A 17,873-nucleotide genomic window follows, 5' to 3' on the forward strand; every position below is an offset into this window, starting at 1 on the left:
GTTGGAAAATGGATGGATGGATATCCTCAGGCCGCCAGATGGAGCCCTCCCTGCAGCATGGAGGTGCCCCGAAGACCAGCAGGAAATCCTGGACAATGGAGTTTCTATCCACAGCCCTGCTGGATACCATGGGGGCCGCTAGAGGACGCTGCAGGGAGGCCCAGAGACTCTTACGTGCCCTATAACCCGGAAGTACGTCTTAGTCACAGCGACAGTAGGAATGACGTACTTCCAGGATGAAAAGAAGACTTTTGGATCTGACGTGGAAGTGCTAAGAAGTCACATGGAAAGGGAGTTCAGGAGCACTTCCGGGTCACAGACTATAAAAGGACTGTGGGAGATCCCAGACGTCGAGCTGAGCTGGGTGGAAGGGTGGCAACGCGTCTGGGAGTGGAGGATTGACTAGTGTTTGATTATTGTTATTGTGTATGAGTATTATGGAGAGGAGGGTGCTTTGTGCACTTATTTATTGTAATAAAGTCAATTGTTAGACTTTTACCTGGTGTCTGGCATCTGATCCGAAGGTTCAAGGGAGCAAGAGCGCCCCCTATCTGTCACAAAGGACATAAGCAGTTTTTGAGTGAAACTATTCTTCCTGAAGATCCTCAGAAAATAAAGTCTTTTCTGTGCCTTCTTTATCAGCTTTGTGGTGTTAGTGCTCCATGTCAGTTCTTCCTTTCTGTGCACACCCAGGAACTGGAAGGTTGAGACCTTCTCCACACAGTTCTAACCAATGAAAAGGGGCTGAATGTCCATTTTTCTTCTTTCTAAAGTCAATGATTAGCTCCTTCGTTTTGGTGGTGTGGAGAACCAGATCGTTGTCTCTGCACCACATAAACAGCTGCTCCACCTCATCCCGATAAATGGACTGATTCACTCCAGAAGTGATCCCCACTACAGTGATGTCATCTGCAAATTTGATGATGCCACTGCTGGAATATGCGGGGTAGCAATCATAGGTGTAGAGGATGAAGAGAAGTGGACTCAGCACGCAGACCTGCAGAGAACCAGTGCTAAGGCTGAGGGCTGAGATGTGGGAACCTATTCTTACCCTCTGGGATAGATCAGAGAGGAAGTCCACAATCCAGAGACATATACAGTGGGATAGTCCCAGGTCTGTCAATTTGGTCACCAGTCCGTGAGTGAGTATAGTATTAAATGCAGAGCTGAAGTCTACAAAGAGCAGCCTAGTGTAACTCCCTCACTGTTCCGAGTGGGTTAGGAGAGGATGGAGAGTTGTGGCTGTGATGGCCCCTGTAGATCTGTTTGCCCTTTAAGCACACTATTATACAGTATGTATAACATGGGTTGGAGGCTTGAAATGATGTGAGTCTTGACCAGTTTCTCAAATCGCTTCAAGATCACAGAGGTAAGTGCCAGTGGATGATAGTTATTCAGGTTTCTGATGGTAGTTGTTTTTGGCAGTGGAACTGTAATAGAGGACTTCAGGCAGGGTGGAATAGTGGACTGGCATAAGGACTGGTTGAAGATCTTGGTAAAGACCCCAGCCAGTTGATCCACACAGTCCAAAAGGACTCATCCACAGATGCCATTAGGTCACTCAGCCTTCCTTGGGTTCATTGCCCTCAGTGTACAGGGCGCCATACAATATATGATACATTCTGATCCTTCCCTTTTCTGTCCTTCCACTTCCTTTTTTGTTGGACACGGGAGTACTTCTGGTGTACTCCACATTGCAACCTGGAAGCACTTCTGGACCAAGCAGAGCAGCCATAAAGTATGCAATACCTCTCATGGCTGTGCCTTTGGTTGGCTGGGGTACCCAACAAGGCTGCCCTCTCGGACTGAAGCTCTCATGAACCTCTGGGAGCTCCAACTGGGGGCATGCCAGCAGAGCTGCCACCAGTCCACTGAGGGACTCTTTGCCCCCACAGTGCAGTCTCCCATTGTCCTTCCAATATCCCTGCCTCAGGAGCAGCACTAATCCTGTCCGGGGTGCCCATACATTATGCTGCTTCCTCCAGCATGTTGTCCTTCTGGCCGGGACTATAGTAAAAAAAGTAAGATGCTGTACCGTTTTATCAAGACATATATACTGTAGAATATACAATATACACAAATTTATAACCTGGCACTGTGTTAAACATCTTTTTTATGGACATAATTTATTAATTTGCAATAGCTACCTAATTAAGGCAGTGATGCAGATTTATAAGCATAGAAAGTATGTGATCTGGTAACTGATGATGTCTATATTGTCTCATGCCAGTGCCAGAGATCATTCATGAAACCAGTGGCAATGAAAGAGTTAACATGTTCCACTCTTTATGACTCTTTATTATGAGTAATTGTTTGCAAAAAAAGGTAGAATATTAGCAGTCTTCAAAAATATTCAGTTGTGGATGACATAACAAATTTGTGAAAATAAGATTTTGTGAATCTGTTCTAATGAGAATGTTGTTTAATGTATACACAACCAAATGCACTGTGGGAGCTTTGCAAATAACTGGCCAAAGAATAATGTGAAGTATTAACATTCTTTGAATAAAGCTGATTATGGATGACATCAAAAATATATGAGTAAATAGGGTGACATCCTGCACCTAGTCCAGCGAGCTGTAAATGTATGCACAGTCAAATGATCTGTAGCATTATCAAAGGTTTTATGACAACATTTTCATACATAAGAGTGTACTGACCAGGTGATAGCTAAGTGACTACTCTGCACAGATGTTCAGTCCCACAGTTCTAATCTTGTAGACCTTGACCTTGGCAATATTTGCCTTCAAGCACTGAGAGAATATGTGCTATAATTAACATTAAGGTTAAGCCTATTCTAGAGGTAATAGAAAGCAGTCAGAGGCTTTAAAAATCAAGGGAGGTGTTAGCAACAGACAAGAACATTGAAGAATGGCTTCTGGTTAATGCTGCAGCTTATGTAAATATTTGATAAAAACCAAACCAATAAAATCCACACCTTGTTGTTTGTCTTTAGACATTCGGATTTAAAAAGGGAATTAATGTTAAAGTTATGTTAGAATAAATTAAAGTTAGCATTTTTCATAGAGCTGGTTTTAATTACATGCATTGATACATGTCTGTATAGTGCACAATTTCTAATTATTTACTTTTGGAAAGAGCTAACAGTTTGATTTTGTGCTTGGTTAATTTTAAATTAACTTAATAAAATGCTACGTACTTGCTTAAGTTAAGAAGACGTAGCATTTGACTATTTCAAATATCACTGGGAATGCTTTAGAAACACTTTAGCCTAAAATTACAAAAGAATAGCAAAGTAATAGAGCTAATTTTATTTTTCTTCACATGCATTTAGGCTGACAGCTCCGATCCAGTCTTCCTCAGGGACCAAGATATAGTTTTGGCCTCCATTGAAAGAGTGGTAGCTGGTATGTATACTACGTATAATCAGAAATCAAACAAAACATCTAACTGTATATCTTTTTAGGATAAAGTGTTTTAAAATGCATTAAGTTACAGATCATCTGCATAATTATTAATGATAATTATCTAGGCTTCTTTGATATATAAAAGTCAGTCTCACAATATTACATGCTCTTTCCTTTTATTCCTTTGAATAAATATATTGCCTCAATAACAGTTCTCACAAATATGTAATCTGAAATAACATGGTTAGATGCTGCTGTAAAATGTAACCAAATACAAAACAAATGCATATCTATAACTATATTAATATTTATTTCTGTGTCATATATATATATATATATACTGTATGTATATGTATATATATATATATATATATATATACCAATTGTAATGACCATCAAACGTTGAGAAGGTTTGGGGCAGCCACCCGTATAATTGTTCCCGGCTGCAAAACTGATTCAAAAAGCAAGACATGTTCATACAACTGAGTCCAAAACAGAACTGATACTCTTGAGACAAGATGGCGGCTTTAAAGGCCAGTAAAGAAAGTGATGTCATCAATACCGGAAGCGGAATTGACGTCATTGGCTGCCCCAGAACCGGGCGGGATTTCCCTAGAATGGTCTGCAAAAGATTGAGAGGGAAAATTAGTGCTCCTCGCCACCCCCTGGTCTGGCATGGAATCACATGTATTCAAGCCCTTTAGTTGTCTCCTAAACACATGTGTGTGACACAATGTATATATGTATCCTGTCTTAATTTATACTGTATACTGTAGATAAAAATTTTTGGCTCCTTCCCCTCACTCCACTCTATTGGTGGCAGGATTGGCACTCCAGCCACTGTAAATAAACCTCACACTACTCCACTCTATTCTAACTAATGTGGTGCTGAGGTATCACCCATTGCACGGCTGTACTTGGGTCCTAATTTGGGATCCTGAGGTGTTTTGTCGTGTGGTGGGTGCAGCAAGGCACTGTATCAGTGCATGTTCCCAACCTTCACCCCACACTTCCAACTTTTACACCGGGGTGGAGTGTTAAACAGCTAAGAGATTTCTGGTTGGAGATGTTAACCTTCTTTTTATCCTAACTAAATGTGTCTTCATAACTGAGTCACATTCAATATTCCTATGAATTCATATTACATATAAATATATGTGATATTCACTAACCATATTAAACTGAATTTTGCCATCAGTGAGGCAGTAGTCTAATGCCAATGAAGCTAATTCCTGTGTCACCATAGTCTTAAATAAATTGAACAGCTTAATGGATTGGTAAATTTGAGACATGAAAAAAGATGTGTTGCAAAGTATAGTGTTGTGTGGATGGCTGGATTAGATGAGTGGGAGCATTCATGTTTCATTCCCAACTACAGTAAGTGAGGTTGTGTCCATTCAGCAAAACACTTTCACCCATCTCCCAGGGCAGAGTTTGAAGCCATACTACATTGTGCAAAATTGTACATTTTCTTTGCAAAAACTTAGAAGCCACCTTTCTGGGGTTCATCTGCATCACAATTGAGCCCCTTCCAAAATGCATGTCAGGTAACACTTGTAGAAGCACAAACAGTACTCATTTTTAAACCTATTACGGAATAAATGTTAGATTTTCCTCTTTTTTTTTTAAAAAAAGTTAACCATGTATTTTTCCTAATTTAAATAGACATTATCTTTCGAGGTCCTTGTCACATTTTTGATTATCTTGTAATGTAGTAAAATCCTACATTTAAGTACAGACATTTAATTGCATTCTATTTTGAGCAGTTTGCTGGTGCTTTTGCTAAACATGCACCCAAAGCAAATTAAGGTATTAATAAAGTGTATCAAAAGTGTCTGGGCATACCAAATATTTGTGATTTTTTTTTCCTTTTTCAAATAATAAGTTAGTAAAATAAGATAAACAGAAAATAGTTCTAACGAGTTTTACTTTCTCTCTTATAGGAAATCCTTTGAAAACAAAAATTATAACACCTAGCTCACATCTAAAGTTTGTACCTGAAGAGTTAATCATTTATTGCAAGGATCTCAGAATTATTCACTTCCAGTTTGAAAGGATGACATCAGATTTGCAGGCTATTGAAGTAAGTGTACCCAAACCAGACCAATTAATGTTATTTTAGCAGCAGATCGCCTCATGCTTACCATCTAAATGTATTCTTTGCATAATAGCCATTAGTATTTATATTTTGATAGATTTAGTTTTGAATTATGGAGTCTTCTAACATTAAATTTGTCAAACACACTATTAATATACAAGTTAATACAAAGTAAATGTGCTGGCTTAGTAGTCGGGAAAGCTTTCTCTCTGATATTTTACAGATGAAACATTGCTTGCCATCAGTCTTTTGATGAGTTATTCGGCACATAATAAGAATTAATAATTTGTTGAATATCAGTCCTATTTTAATGAGATGTTTTAATAATACAGATAACACTTACAATAGCAAGGACCTACCAACCAGTAAAGCCTGGAGCTCCTTACGCCTTTCAAAAATCAATTTTTGGAAATTCAGGTATGTTAGAACCCTTGAAACATATAACTTTTGATATTTTGCTTGCAGCAGTCTTTTAATTCAAAGTACTTATTATTATTATTTCTTCACAAACATGTTATATATGCATTTGCCACACAAATTTTTATTTTAAGAATTTTTTTTTTAATTGTAAAAAATATATTTCCCTAACTGGCACTTTACAATAGAAGCTAATGGAGCCTTAGGCATAACCAGAAAATAAAAGCTTAAAGCTTACTGACAGTTTTTGAGTATTGAACTGTGATTTGTCTAAAATGAAGATTAAATATAATAAGACTGACGTTAGCACCATTATGTTAACTGGAATGCCCACCCCTGTAGAATTTTTTTTTTCTCCAGCATTTCACCCCTGGAATTTTTTTTTTTTTTCTGACCATTGGATCAGACCTATTCTAATAGATCTTAAAACACTTTCTAATTAGGATTCTATTACTTGTATATTTGTGTTATGATTCTTTATAAATTATTTTTATATATTTTTTATTTACTTTTATTTTCTCTTGTATCTGTTCCATTATATTGTGTAAAGCTCTTTGAGCTACACTTCTTGTATGAAAATGTGCTATAGAAATAAAAATATTGCTGTTGTTGATTACACACACATTATAAACTAGTTTATATGAGTCATTTCTAAACAAAAAAACACCAATATTATCTGTTTCAGCCCTTTTTAAAGAAGACCTATGTGCACACCATCTCAGTGTGCGCCTTCTTCCGCAAAAATCTTTCAGTCCCCAGGGACAGGATTACCTTTTCTCAACTGAAACTTTTGCTTTTTCATTAGTTTTTAGGCTTTTATTTACTGGTGGTGGCCCATGCCCCATTAGCCTCTATTCTAAAGCTCCTGTGAAGGCAAGATACTTTTTAAAATTTAAAGAAAATGTTTAACTTTAGAACACAAATTTTGTGTGGCAAATGCATATGCATCATGTTTTTAGAGTAATACCTTCAAATTGAATGATACCAAATGTATCCTTTATAAATAGACCCATGACTATTTATCTGGCCTGTTTAGAGTCTAATAGTGATGTTATTTTGTAAGAATCTCAAACATTTTTCACTGAAAGCTGTACTACAGTCCTGTTGTTTATGTCAGTTCAATAGCTATTATTATTATAAGATTGTTTTCCAGGCTTTTAAATTATTGATCTCCCTAGTCCACCATTTATTAAGTAATGCCGCATGCACTTGACTTTTAAAATTTTAGCTTTGAATACAGATGTAGTACAGTAATCCCTCCTCCATCGCGGGGGTTGCGTTCCAGAGCCACCCGCGAAATAGGAAAATCCGCGAAGTAGAAACCATATGTTTATATGGTTATTTTTAGAATGTCATGCTTGGGTCACAGATTTGCGCAGAAACACAGGAGGTTGTAGAGAGACAGGAACGTTATTCAAACACTGCAAACAAACATTTGTCTCTTTTTCAAAAGTTTAAACTGTGCTCCATGACAAGACAGAGATGACAGTTCAGTCTCACAATTAAAAGAATGCAAACATATCTTCCTTTTCAAAGGAGTGCAAAGCAAGCAGTCAAAAAAAAAATCAATACAGCTTTTTGGCTTTTAAGTATGCGAAGCACCGCCGGTACAAAGCTGTTGAAGGCGGCAGCTCACACCCCCTCTGTCAGGAGCAGGAAGAGAGAGAGAGAGAGCCACAGAAAATCAATACGTGCCCTTTGAGCTTTTAAGTATGCGAAGCTCCGTGCAGCATGTCCTTCAGGAAGCAGCTGCAAACAGCCCCCCTGCTCACACCCCCCTACGTCAGCGCAAGAGAGAGAGAGAGAGAGAGAGAGGAAGAGAGAAAGTAAGTTGGGTAGTTTCTCAGCCATCTGCCAATAGCGTCCCTTGTATGAAATCAACTGGGCAAACCAACTGAGGAAGCATGTACCAGAAATTAAAAGACCTATTGTCCGCAGAAACCCGCGAAGCAGCGAAAAATCCGCGATATATATTTAAATATGCTTACATATAAAATCCGCGATGGAGTGAAGCCGCGAAAGGCGAAGCGCGATATAGCGAGGGATCACTGTACTCCTAATTTTAAATTCATGTTACCTTTAATTAATAATTTGCGTTATTCAGAGTCTTGATAACTAACATGGTTGTGTTTATTTCCCTCAGAGATGAAGCAATTGCTAAGTAATCGAGTGCCTGACTCATTAATGAACTGGTTTGAGGGATCTCAGGAGTGGGAGAGAGAATTGTTGCGTACTGGTGCCACTGGCTGGAGGGTGAGCTCAGTTAACGATCGATTTGAAATGGCTCCCAGGTACGCTGGCTTTTGTTTTTCATATTGAAGCTGTGGGAAATATAGATCCTTATGTTTAATAATCTGTTCACATGGAGTATTTTAGTGCTAAAATAAAAATTTGCACTTATGCTATAAAAGCATCCATTCATCCATCCATTCTACAACCTGCTATATCCTAACACAGGGTCACGGGGGTCTGCTGGAGCCAATCCCAGCCAGCACAGGGCACAAGGCAGGAAACAAATCCCTGGGCAGGGCGCCAGCCCACCGCAGGCTATAAAAGCAAATATTTTATATTGTATGTTGGCGATGAAACACAAGCAGCTCCTAAAAAAATACATATAAGATATTTCCCAGATTAGTGATCCATACATGTCATGCTCACAAAATACATGTAATCTTTTTTTTTCTGTAAACAATTTTCTGTTACTTTTAAAGAAAGAGAAAGGGGAACAACAGGATACAAAAGTGCCACATCAAATAGAGAATAAACTCTCTGTTCCAGCAGCAACATTTGAAGATGGCTGGGGGAAGGCAATTTGAAAATTACATAGTAACTGCAACAGATATAAGCTGACACAATACAACACATTTGTGATGGTTAATGGGTAGTTTGAACGCACACTGTGCAGCACTCTGCCATTAGTCTAGCTGAAGCCAAGTTCAAATGAACATGGACACTCTGCTGCAGGATTGCACATTGTTCTTTAGGCAGAGGGAAGTATCGAAGTACCCATAAGGCACTGTGAACATGTATTGCATCAGCTTCTATCTGTTGCAGTTACTGCAGGGCAGGCCATTGGGTTCTCAGCTTGACAAGCATCAGTCACAGCTCCATGCACCTGCTTCTAAAATCAGGTCAAAGGTCAAATCAAATTAGCAATAGAATGACACCCACAGGTGCCGAGAGCTTCTCCAATAGGGCAAAGAAACTAAGCATTGAAGAGGAATTAAACCCAATGAAGTGTGGTTCCAGGACAAACCATTCAGTTAATGAGGGAAGTTTGTGCTGTGACTAGTTCTTAATTTTCACCCACCTTCACAATCTCCTGTTCCTTCACTGCTTGTAAAATAACATGTTCCAAGAAAATTTCTGTTACTGCATAGATTGTTCTAAATATGTCTGTCATCTGACTGATACTTCGCCTTTTCTCCACCATTCATCTTGTGTGTGCTGCAACCTAACATTGATTTCATACAGGTATTTGTAAGACAAAAGACTCTTAATTGTGAACACTAGCCCCAGAAGTGGCTTCAGAGAAATCACATTATTCTTGTTCTTTTTGAGTCTCATTTACATAGTGTCACATTTTAGATTCTTTAGATTCTTCTATGTTTAGCTCCTGCTTGTAGAAAAGTTTGCTGAGATAAACTCTATGAGGAGCACAAACATTCCTGCAACACAAGATGCCTGGAGCATAGATTCCCTTGGCAATTTTAATGACACAATCATACGTAGCGCTAGCATACTTTATAAAATATCACTTCTCACAAATAAAACTACATGTCTATCTTCACTTTGATACTGGCTTTTTGAAATGCCTGAAAATTCATACTGTGCTGCTCTAATTGTATAGTGGTAGCACATACTGGATTACAAACGCTGTCTAGATTCTTCCTCTAAAGATAATTAGTTCTAATATTCAGATATAAAACTACATAGTAATGTACTTTTTACTTCTATCCCTTCAATTCTTAACCTTAGTTTCTCTTTCTACTTATATTTCTTTACAAAACTGACAAAGTGGGAATTACATATTTCTTAATGATTGTCATTTCCTAATGAAATGCTTTCACTGTACTCCAACAGAGTCACTGAAAATTATTGTTATTAGCAATAAAAAAATATTTTAGTAAAAGTAATGAGAATGGTTTCATTTGACGTATGCTAGAATTATTTATTTTTTTATTCTTTAATGTTAGTTCATTGATGTTTGCTTTTTTACTTGGCAGCATTACATTTTAAATGCTATTTATAATTCTCTTTTATAACCCACGCCTCACATAATGCATAAATAGTTGAAAGTGTTGGGTTGGATTTTCATTTGTTTATTTTAATATTGAGACAGAAACTTGATTGTTGTAAGTAAAATTGTTACTTTAAAGCTTGATTGTTGTAAGTAAAATTGTTACATTAAAAGGGAGTATAACAATTAAATTGGGTGCATGCAATATACAGAAACAAATAGTATGAAGATATATAACTATTATAAAGCTATTGTCCCTATGATCATCTGGCATCTTCTTTGTGGCGTATTCTGCCAGGACAGACACAGGTTCCCTATGAATGTGAACCAGCCAAAATGGGGTAGAAAATATAATTATTGTAAGACACTAGGAGTTGCTGTTGCCCCTCTCCACTCAACAGACAGACACATTGCACGCAGGGTAAAATCACCAAGAAGATTTTTTAATTCTTTTCTTCCTGTTACAGTGCCTTCAAGCACCTCTGCCACCATACACAGGCAATTCAACAATAATAATAATCACAAATCTCTCCTCCACACCACCCAGCAAGCTCTGTCACACTCTGCCCATCTCTGGCTCCCTTGCTGGGTCTCCAGCAGTCCTTTATATAGTCCTTGACCCAGAAGTGCTTCTCCTCTTCCGTTCATGTGACTTGGCAGCACTTCTGGGTCAGATGGAGAACTTGCTTTTTCTTCAGCCTGGAAGTACTTCGGGACTTCCGTCCCGGTGACTTGGGAGTACTTCCGGGCTATACAGAACGTAAAGATCCCCAGTTCTTCCTGCAGTGTCTCCTAGCGGCACCCACGGTACCCAGCAGGGCTGTGAAGCTGAACTCCAGATCCTATGATGCCCTGCGGGAATCTGGGGCACCGCTGTGCTGCAGGGAAATCACCATCTAGTGTCCTGGGGGAGGCAGACTGAGTCACAATTAGGGACTAACTGCAGAGCAAAGGTGATAGACTTTTATAGCTGAGGGAAAGGAAGAGGCAGGTCATCTGGAGGAGAAGCGGAAGCAAGGTCATCAAGGGTTGTGGTCTGGAGCCAGAAGAGAAAGAGGATTAGGTCTTACTGCTCCTGTAAGAAATGGAGAAGAGGCATTAGCATAATTGACTTGGTGATAGCTAGACCCCCCTGCTGCCTCCCATGCACATAGATATATATATATATATATATATATATCTGCATAAAATCCAACATCTGTCTATCTGTCTGTATGTCCTTCCGCTTACTACTTAACTGATTTAAATCAGGTTTATTTTTATAATTTGCTTGAATATTCTGGTTGATTTTGCGACTCCTCTCATTGCACTAAGTATTATAATTCGGTTGAGGAACTGATTTATTTGCGCAAATCCAAGAGACAGACTGCGGGTTGAGGGGAGGGGGAGGTCGGGACCACAGGAGTAGGGAGCCAGGCGGGGCCAACCTCACTCACAAGCCACCCTCTGTTTGAGTAGCTGTACCTCTCGCCACGTATTGGAGCGTGCCTTGCCTCTGCTTAGCTAGTGATACCTGTTTGCTCAGCAGACATTATCATTTAGAGATTGTTCAAGAGATCTGATAGTTTTAATAACTTTTTTTTTGCATGCAGTGTGTAAATAAACTTATGGTTCTGTATTATCAGACACATATACTTATTATTAGTTTTGCTCCTACAAGAATGATTTCATATAATAATTGATAACTCCACTGTTATGATTAGATTGGAAAATCAATGATTATACATTTTTCTGTATATTATGAGAAAATTTTATCATTTGAATTTTGTATTTATATTTTGTTTTAGACATTACAAGGTGCCCAGCAGTGTTTTTTGGTATGCGTCTTAGAGAGGATGTGTAGCATTGTTCATAATGGCCATAGGTTTTGTGTTAATTTCCTCCACTGCTGCCATCTCCAGTGGGTTGAGACTGTGTACTATAACTGATCCAGCCTTCTTAATTAGATTTTTGATTTGGTGGGCCTCTTTTGAAGTGATACTACCAGCCCAGTACACCATGGTGTAGAAGATCACACTGGCTATCCTTGTAGTGTAGTATGTAAAGCTATGTCATTAACCACATTTAAGAAACACAGTTTCATAAGAAAAAAAGAGTCTTCTCAAGAGCATTAGCAATAGTTATGAGACTTTACACAAGTATTTCATCAGGTTAGATTAGCTGTTACAAACTTCTGCCACTGTGTTGAACTAACTGTATTGCTTTTTATAGTCTTCAGAAGTTCAATGTTGTGCCAAAACAGATTCTGGATAATGACCTGAAAAAAACATTTGCACATTTTTCTGATGGACGCATCCCAGTAAGTGTTATTTTTTGTTGTGTGAACTTGTACGTTGAATAGTTTTATTTTTTATACACCTTTTTAGTGGCTGTGTTTAATGTCTGGAATAAATCCAAACTTATAACATATTTCCTTAATTACATTACTAAAGCAGAAATAAATCACCAGTTGTTGTTCTGAGCACAAATAACTGTGCATGTGATTTGAATGATATTGTAAAACTCTGTGACACATTTTATCCATGTTTTTACAGCGATGGTGCTGGCACCACCCTGGGGGATCAGATCTACTTAGAATGGCTACTTTCCAGAACAATATGTATCATGAGAAGGATGACATCCGGTGTGTGAGAGAGATTTTTGACAACATATTTTCAAGCATAATAATGCTACTGTGATGCTTTTTTATACAGTACTGTGTATTTTCTTTCCATATTTGATTCAGACCTGTATTGCATATGCTTTGTGACTGTCTCAGGCTTACACTCAAGAGGGTAAACCTTTGAGCTTAGCATCATTTTAAAAATAGAAACATATCCAAAAGTTCTTTTAGCGCAAATGTTATATTTTTACAACAAACAAGAAAAGTTTTGATTAGTCACTGTTGCTCAACATGGTTTCTTTAGCCTGTCTGTGCTCCAGTTATAAAGAAAACTAGGGGGCTCCGCCCCCTGCTCGCTTCGCTCGCCAACCCCTGGCGTTGGGACATGAGAAAGAGTCAGATGTATGAATTAGATATAGAATAGTGTGCAGCCTTGGATGATGCCCATAGAAATAACAAATAGAGTGTTTGTCATATATTAATGTTTTATTGGAATATTTCTTTGTATACAACATTAGTAGTAAAGATGGTGTCTTGTCCTTGAATGAGTCTTCCTTGGCATGGATTATTTATAATTTTAACTTTAACGTCAGATGAACGGCGAACACGTGAGAAGGCAACATAAAGTTGTCCATGTCCAAAAACGGGTTCAGAGAGGTAGATGCCAACCTTGTCCATGGTTTGTCCTTGTGATTTGTTGATGGTCATGGCAAATGCAGGTTTAATGGGGAACTGTCGGCGTTTCAATGTAAAAGGTAATTCTACCTCAGAACTTGTAAGGTCAATTCTAGGAATGAGAACAGTATTGTTAGCATGTGATCCTGTAAGAACTGTCGCTTGAATAACATTGTGTGTCATGGTGTTGACGACTAACCGTGTGCCATTGCATAAACCCTGTTTTGTGTTAAGGTTTCTTAATAGCATGATTATTGTTCCGTTTTTAAGGGCAAGGTCGTGTTGTGGTAATCCAGCAGGGTTAATAGTGTTCAAATATTCTAAGGGGAAATTTATATGTTCATTGTCGTCATCAGAGTCAACTTTGTCTGAGCTTAGAAAGATCTGTGTCTCTCCAGGAAGTAATGAAATGACTTGGTTATTAATGTGATTAACATTAATATTTTTTGGACATAATATAGTGCGTTGTGTTAACAGGGGTATTTGGTCTAATGTGATTGCTGTTCCAAATATCTCTTTTACTAAGTCGTCTGAGATAAAGGATTGTGGAATGGAAATAATATCTGGGTGAAGTCCATCTGTATTTGTGAGTGTACCATTTCCCAGTTGTATTAGCCAACTGTTATATTCTGGATCTGGACATCGCATGTTTTGTACCAACTGTATTGTTTTAAAGCAATGCCAATTGTCTGCGTATTTTAAGGTGGACTGAACAATAGCTGAGCGCATGGCATGTGGAACAATAGCTAAGCATTGTCTAAAATCTCCTCCTAATAAAAGAACTTTTCCTCCAAAGGGAATATTATTATTCATCAACGTTTGTAGAAGTTTATCAATGGTGTTGAGTAAGTGACTGGATGCCATTGTACATTCATCAATAATTATCAGTTTTGCAAGACGGATGTCTCGGGCATTGCTACTGTGAATGTTCATAGTGGATACTGATGTCTCTGTGATTGGGACCGGTATTTTGAATATTGAGTGACATGTACGACCATTTATTAACAGATTTGCTGCCACTCCGGAGGATCGCAGTCACTGTTAATATGTTTCCTTTTCTGCAGTTGAACGGTTAATAGTGCTTTATTGTAAGGAGATCCACCTATGCTGACACCTATGCTGTCTAGTGTGAAGGTGTTGACGTTCACTTTAGAATATGTGGCTTTGGGTGTCACTTCTTATGGATGTGTGTGTGTGGGGGGGTGAGGATTGTTGTTGCGCGAGCGTCTTCTTTCTTTTTGTGTTCCTGTGTCTTGTTTGAATCCCCCTCTTTGTGTGTGTCCCGTCCGTTGCTTGTAGGGTCTGTGGGGTGGGCTTCGCTCGCCAACCCCTGGTGTTGGGAATGACAAAGAGCGTGATGTATGAATGAGATATAGAATAGTGTGACGGTGTAGATGATGCAAATAGAAATCAAACAATAAAGTGTGTGGCACAGTGTAAAGGTTTATTTGAAAATTTCTTTGTACACGCCGTTTAAGTGTAAAAGGTAATTCCAGCTCCGAACTTGTAAGGTCATTTAAGATGGTTACTGTTGTGATCAGAGTCAAGTTTGTCAGAGCTTAGAAAGAGTTGTGTCTCTCCAGGAAGTAATGGAATGACTTGGGTATTTATGTTTTCCACATTAATATTTTTTGGACATAATATAGTGCGTTGTGTTAAAAGGGGCATTTGGTCTAATGAGATTGCTGTTCCAAATCTCTCTGTAACTAAGTCGTCGCAGATAAAGGCTTGAGGAATTGTAATAATATGTGGCTGAAGTCCATCTGTATTGGTGAGTGTACCATCTCTCAGTTGTAATAAGCAATTGTTATGATCTGGTTCTGGACATCGTATCTTTTTTACTAACTGTATCTTTTGAAAGTAATGCCAATTGTCTGCGTATTTTAAGGTGCACTGAACAATAGCTGAGTGCATGGCATCTGGAAGAATAGCTAATCACTGTCTAAAATCTCCTCCTCATAAAAGTACCTTTCCTCCAAATCTAATATTATTATTCATAAACGTTTGTAGAAGTTTATGAATGGTGTTGAGTAAGTGACTTCATGTCATTGAACATTCATCAATAAACAACATTTTTTCAAGACGGATGTCACGTGCAGTGCCACCGTTAATGTTCATAGTGGATACCGATTTGTAGGATCTAATGCAGTTGATAAAGATTTAACTTTCAGGTACATCGTCAGTTATAAGCTTCTGTAGATATTCAGTATATGAATGTAAAGAAGGCAGTCTAATTTGACCCTTTTGACAACAACGTGTAAATGTATAACTTGTATTGCCAGTTGTTTCTTCAGGGAAGTGAACTGAATGACAATGATTGCAAATGACATTCATTAATCCGAATGAATTTTCCTGGTGTATGTTTTCCTTGTGCCGTTTGAGAGGCGCGTTGTTGCATGTGTAGTATTTGGGACGTGTTGTTTTGGAGCTGTAATCGATTTGCCTGTGCTGTGTGAGAAGCCCGTTGTAGCCTTCGCTGCCATTAATGTATGTCTGAGACGGGAGGTGTTTCGTTTTGAATCCGTGCCTGTTGCGATGCAGCACTTTGATTGATAGATTGCGTAATGTGGATCTAGGATGTAGATTTGTGCATATTTGCGTTGTTGATTTGTTTCAGGGTGCACTGTTCCAATGCAATGCAGTATTTGTGCACATATGCGAAAGCAGTATGGTCCATTGCCTTTTGGTGGCCTGATATTTACTCCGGTATATGCAAAAGCAAATGAACTATTGTAGGATCTAATGCAGTTCATAAAGTTTTTACTTTTAGGTACATCGTTAGTTAGAAGCTTTAGTTGAGCTTTGCGTTTTTGGAGTCGAGACATTTTTTCTTATGGATGTGTGGGGGGGGGATCGTTGTTGCGCGAGCGTTTTGTTTCTTTTTGTGTTCCTGTGTCTTGTTTGAATCCCCCTCTTTGTGTGTGTCCCGTCCATTGCTTGTAGGGTCTGTGGGGTGTTTTTGTGTTCTTTTTTTTGGTCTTCCATGGGCTTGTTGAATCCCCCTCTTGGTGTGTGTCCCGTCCCGTCCCGTGCCTGTAGGGTGGGGGGGGGGGGGGGGGTATGGTCGTGCCTTGCTATTGTGCGCTCGTCTGTTCTTTTTTTTTTGGTGTGTTTAGTTTCGTGTGCAATGTGTTTCGTGCTTTCCCCTCGTTTGAGTACTCTTTTATGTGCCTTTTCCTTATTTTGGTGCTTGTTGAGCCTCATTTTTGTGACTCCTTTCTGTATGTGCTCACTCCTGTTTTCTGTGCTCTTGTCGGACCCTTTTTGCGCCTGCGTCTCTCGCGGCCCCTCATCCGCCTCTCTCCCCCTCTTTGTGTGTCCCGTCCCTTGCTTGTAGGGTCTGTGGGGTGGTTTTGTGTTCTTTTTTTTGGTCTTCCATGGGCTTGTTGAATCCCCCTCTTGGTGTGTGTCCCGTCCCGTCCCGTGCCTGTAGGGTGGCGGGGGTATGGTCGTGCCTTGCTATTGTGCGCTCGTCTGTTCTTTTTTTTTGGTGTGTTTAGTTTCGTGTGCAATGTGTTTCGTGCTTTCCCCTCGTTTGAGTGCTCTTTAATGTTTTTTTTCCTTATTTTGGTGCTTGTTGAGCCTCATTTTTGTGACTCCTTTCTGTATGTGCTCACTCCTGTTTTCTGTGCTCTTGTCGGACTCTCTGACTCTTTTTGCGCCTGCGTCTCTCGCGGACCCTCACCCTCATCTCGCCCTCTTTTGTCCGCCTTTCTCGGGTCCTCAGCCGACTCTCGCGGACTGTTTGTTGCGCCGGCGCAGTACGTCTTTTTGCAGCTACGGCCCATGGCCGGATGTGCCTGCGTCCATCATCCGGTTTAGCATTCTCGGTTAGTAATATGGATCATATACACAATTGTTCTGTAGCTCTGTACTTGTAAAGTGCATTTGATTACCTGAAATACCACCTGTGGTCTCCATTGCAGAATTTCATTTTTATTCTTCTAAGAATACAGTTTTTCCTCCTTCAGCACATTTCATTTGTTCTGTTTAAAAGAGCCAAACTATAATATCATTGGATTGTGAAGGAGATCAGACAGCATTGCCACTCTCCAGTTACCAGCAAGTGGACAACAGGAATTCTTTGTCTTGCCATCAGTGTCTCTTTAGTTTTTTAATATGATATGCTAAATGGCAATTGTAATCAAAGCAGCATAAGCTATACATGAATCGTTATGCAAGTATTCTGTATTGGAAATATCACACTAGTCCCAATTACTTTCTGAAAAGTTATATGCAATGTACGTGGTTTCAATTGATTTTTATTGAAACTTTAACACATTATCCATTTTTATAGGAATTAAAAGTACTTCTTAAAACATTGGTAAAATTATATAATAATGTTCCCTGGTATGTCACTAAGCCACATTAAGCTGCAAGTGAACCGTTTAAACTATATTGATTTCATCAGTGAACTGTATCACATAGAAAGCTACAGATTTAGAATATTGTTTGCTTTAAACGTTTTGGTAT

General features: G+C 39.0%; 1 protein-coding gene across 1 annotated transcript in view; it reads left to right on the forward strand.

Annotated features, from left to right (window-relative positions):
* The window catches only part of mtmr11 (myotubularin related protein 11), a 116,430-nt gene that overhangs the window by 68,267 nt on the left and 30,290 nt on the right, over positions 1 to 17,873 (forward strand). The window contains exons 4-9 of the mRNA XM_028794010.2: positions 3,296 to 3,368; positions 5,312 to 5,451; positions 5,799 to 5,883; positions 8,027 to 8,174; positions 12,335 to 12,422; positions 12,658 to 12,746. Of these exons, the coding sequence (XP_028649843.1) occupies positions 3,296 to 3,368; positions 5,312 to 5,451; positions 5,799 to 5,883; positions 8,027 to 8,174; positions 12,335 to 12,422; positions 12,658 to 12,746 (623 nt within the window). The remainder of the gene's footprint in view (positions 1 to 3,295; positions 3,369 to 5,311; positions 5,452 to 5,798; positions 5,884 to 8,026; positions 8,175 to 12,334; positions 12,423 to 12,657; positions 12,747 to 17,873) is intronic.

The sequence above is a fragment of the Erpetoichthys calabaricus genome, chromosome 2 (genome assembly GCF_900747795.2).
Source record: "Erpetoichthys calabaricus chromosome 2, fErpCal1.3, whole genome shotgun sequence".
Taxonomy (NCBI): Eukaryota; Metazoa; Chordata; class Cladistia; order Polypteriformes; family Polypteridae; genus Erpetoichthys; species Erpetoichthys calabaricus.